The sequence below is a fragment of the Mesoplodon mirus genome (genome assembly GCF_964341445.2).
Source record: "Mesoplodon mirus genome assembly, chromosome: 14".
NCBI lineage: Eukaryota > Metazoa > Chordata > Mammalia > Artiodactyla > Ziphiidae > Mesoplodon > Mesoplodon mirus.
In genome coordinates this window covers 64,496,414-64,499,670 of record NC_138990.1, presented here as the reverse complement: position 1 = coordinate 64,499,670, position 3,257 = coordinate 64,496,414, and the positions used below count along the sequence as shown (strand labels likewise).

The 3,257-nt window shown below is 41.8% G+C and overlaps 1 protein-coding gene across 4 annotated transcripts in view; it reads right to left on the bottom strand.

The window, feature by feature from the left end:
• Positions 1-1,101: 1,101 nt before the first annotated feature.
• PPP1R21 (protein phosphatase 1 regulatory subunit 21) overlaps positions 1,102-3,257 on the bottom strand; it is a 59,386-nt gene continuing 57,230 nt past the window's right edge. For all 4 annotated transcript variants that reach the window (XM_082641780.1, XM_082641783.1, XM_082641782.1 and 1 more), the window contains one exon: positions 1,102-1,566. In XM_082641780.1, coding sequence (XP_082497906.1) covers positions 1,537-1,566 — 30 coding nt within the window. In that variant the 3' untranslated portion in view covers positions 1,102-1,536. The remainder of the gene's footprint in view (positions 1,567-3,257) is intronic.

The window sequence follows — 3,257 nt, the reverse complement described above, 5'->3', positions numbered from 1 at the left end:
AATTCCAAATGCAGCATCACAGAACACTGAAGGTCTAGCAGGGGCGGGAAACTCTAGGTTTACGGTGGAGCTAATCAGCACGGTGCTTGGGGGCTTAGATGCAGCTGCAGTGAAAACAGCTGGTTCAGCTGATGGAGAATTAAAATAAGCAGGTCACAGAAAACGGAAAGGGCAAAGGGGCTAGGGACTCAAAGGGCCGGGAGAATGGGACTGAGTTGACTGACCCAGAGATCCCCGAGACAGGAGTCAAACACTTTCATACTGTGAGGACTGGGCACAACCACCAGAGTCTGCCTCTACAGTGGCACAGAGGCCAAGGAGTTGGCCTTTATGTTGAGCACGGAGGGAAGCTGGTGATGAGCTCTCAGGTGAAAGAGAATAAAGCATTTTGGAGGGTGACTAGCAACTGCCTAGAGAAGAGGCTCAAAGGAGATGGAGCTGCAGGCAGGGAGGTGAGGAAGAAGGGGTTTCAGGTCTGCGGACCTAGTCTGGGGACTTGGACCTGGAGTGAAATGGGCATGTGCAGGAAACTCAGAGGAAAGGAGCAATATATTTGGAGACTTGGGGATGGAGGTGCTGAGAGAAATTTCACCCCTGAAATATACATGGAAATGACACAATGTTTATGAAAGAAACCAAGAGGAGCCTGAAAGGGCTCAGGGTCCTTGCTTGAAGCATGGTTACAAGTACCTTGGGAGGTACTCAAAGACTTAATAAAGGATTAACTGTATGATTATTCCAATTTGGGGGATTAGAAAGATTATATCAAAATCAATTGGGATTTGGTAATTTTGTGAAGCTTACTTTAATAAGTTTTAGTTTCCTTCATCAGATTTTCATAGAGAGACTGAAAGTTTGATATAAGTACGAATTTATTGACATCAATTTCCTTAAGCTATTATTCCAACACAGAGAGGGTACTGAAGAGCTGAAGACAATGATAATAAACCCACAAGATCTGAAGTTTTCAAGGCCCACTCCCTCCAGAACAGAGAGAGAGAGAGAGAGAGAGAGAGAGAGAGAGAGAGAGAGAGAGCGCGCAGGAGAGAGGGACGGAGAGAGAGAGAGAATGAACAAGTCTTCAAAAAGAATTGGAGACTGCTTTCAATTACAGCAAGAATGACAGTTTGACAATTTAAGCATGTTATCCAGAAACACATACCTATTCCACAGATACCAAATTGATTACCATATCACTGAGTTTGAAAATATACAAAATATTTGTTGTTCTTACACACTGAAATTAAAGCCTAATTTTAAAAAGTGCACAGTAAAAACAGCATAAGGAAACCTACAATATCCATGGTATGTGTACTGTTTTCCGTTTTACTGTCAACATTAAATTCTGGATTTACCTTACTGGTTACAAATATATTTTAAATACTTCAAGGCCATTTACAACACTGACTACTTTACTAGGTCCAACAACACTCCAGCTTCCTGAAGGCGGCCAGCCCTGGACGTGGAGTCTCGGCCCCGCAGCTCCGCGCAGCAGTAGCAGCTCTGCAAAGAAGTCACCAACCAGCTCTCTGTAAACTATCGACTCTTGTTCTTTTTAGAATTCCCCTGTGCAAAGAAAAATATCAACAGTAAGAACACCAACCCCTAGAAAAATCATTCACGCAGTTTAGACACCAAGCTGTCTGGAAGCCATATTTCACTGTGGAAAATTTTAGTTTCCAAGAGGGAGAACAGCTGATAACCTTGCATCGCCAACTTTTATACAGGAATCACAGAGCGGTTTGTTACTTTTAACTCTCCCCACTTCCTCCATGAACCTTATTCCCCTGGGGTCTGAGGACAGGCAATAAAGAAAGAAAAGAAAGCTATCTTGGATTTATCAAACCTCAAATATTCATTTTGTTCCAAAGACAATGTAGTTTATGATTTCATAAAGCTGATAAAAACTTTTAGCCTGAACATATTCCTTTGCTGTTGAAATAAACACCTTTTAAAGGGTCTTAATAGGTACTAATTTTGAACATGTGCCAACTAACACCCCAATGGTAATGATTACTGTCAAGGGGAAGATCAGATACCAGTTGAGAACAAGTTAGAGAGAAGATGTCTTAACTTATTCCCAATTCCCTCACATGTGGAGATTTGGACTTTCCACTTTTATGTAACTTTTCTTCTTTCTGGAGAGGTTCAAATTCCTACATTTAACTATTATATAAATTTTTTTTTCATTAAGTAGGAAATGATTGCAGAACATGAACATTAAGAGCAAGGTCATAGCAAACAAATGGTTTCAGGACGTTTACTTGGTATCCAATGGAGACCACGTCAACTCAGTCATAAGGTGATGCTATAGCAATTTAAATGACTAATAAATGGGGGGGGTGTGTGCAAAATATAGGAACCACAGGATGATCAAAGAAAGATTAACAACAGAAACTACAAAGTGAAGAAGGATCTCTAACTCAGTGTATTATTAATGACAGATATTCTAAGGACTAGATTAAAAAGTTCTAAGAGGGCTTAAAACTCCTCTCACTTCTGAAGTGGCTGCAATACAATTACCTTTGGGACAATGAGCTTTGCTATACCCCACAATAACCCTTCTCAATTCAGAACCGAATGCCTTCTGCAGCTCTGAGGTCTGAAAACTTTCCCTATAATCACTGCTACTTTTTTCAAATGTTAGGTGCTAAAGCAGGCTTTCTCCTACTACTCCCACTAACACATGTGCTTTCTACATGAGTCGGCTATTGCCCTGATGGAATATCAAGAGGCCAAAAGGGTTAAAGGAGGCATTCTTCAAGAGGAGCAACACTCCACCCTCTACCTCCAGGCTAAAGTTCCTGAAGCACAAGTAACTGGAGAACCTGAATCAGAACCACACTGGCTGGTTACAGTCATCACAAGATGTCCCAGAAAAGCATCACAGACATTCTCTGAAGCAGCCAGAGGCCAAACAATAACACGAAACTACACTGAGAAGCAAAATTGCATAACGCAGATTCTAGTGCATTAACATGATACATTTTCCAAGGAGATACCAACTGAGCTGGATGCTGCTCTGTACCACCAACTGGCAGATGCTAAAATGAAGCTATGGTTTGTTCATCTCTATGTCTTCCCCAGTGCCAGCATACAGCAGGAACTCAATACATGCCTGCTAGATCGGTAAGGGGCAGTAGTGGATTTCAAAGAGCACAGGCTGGAGACAAGCTGCTGGTGGCAGAGTATTGTCTGAGTTACCAAAATATGCCAGGCATCTGAGATGATGCATGAAACCAACTCTCTGGCCTCTT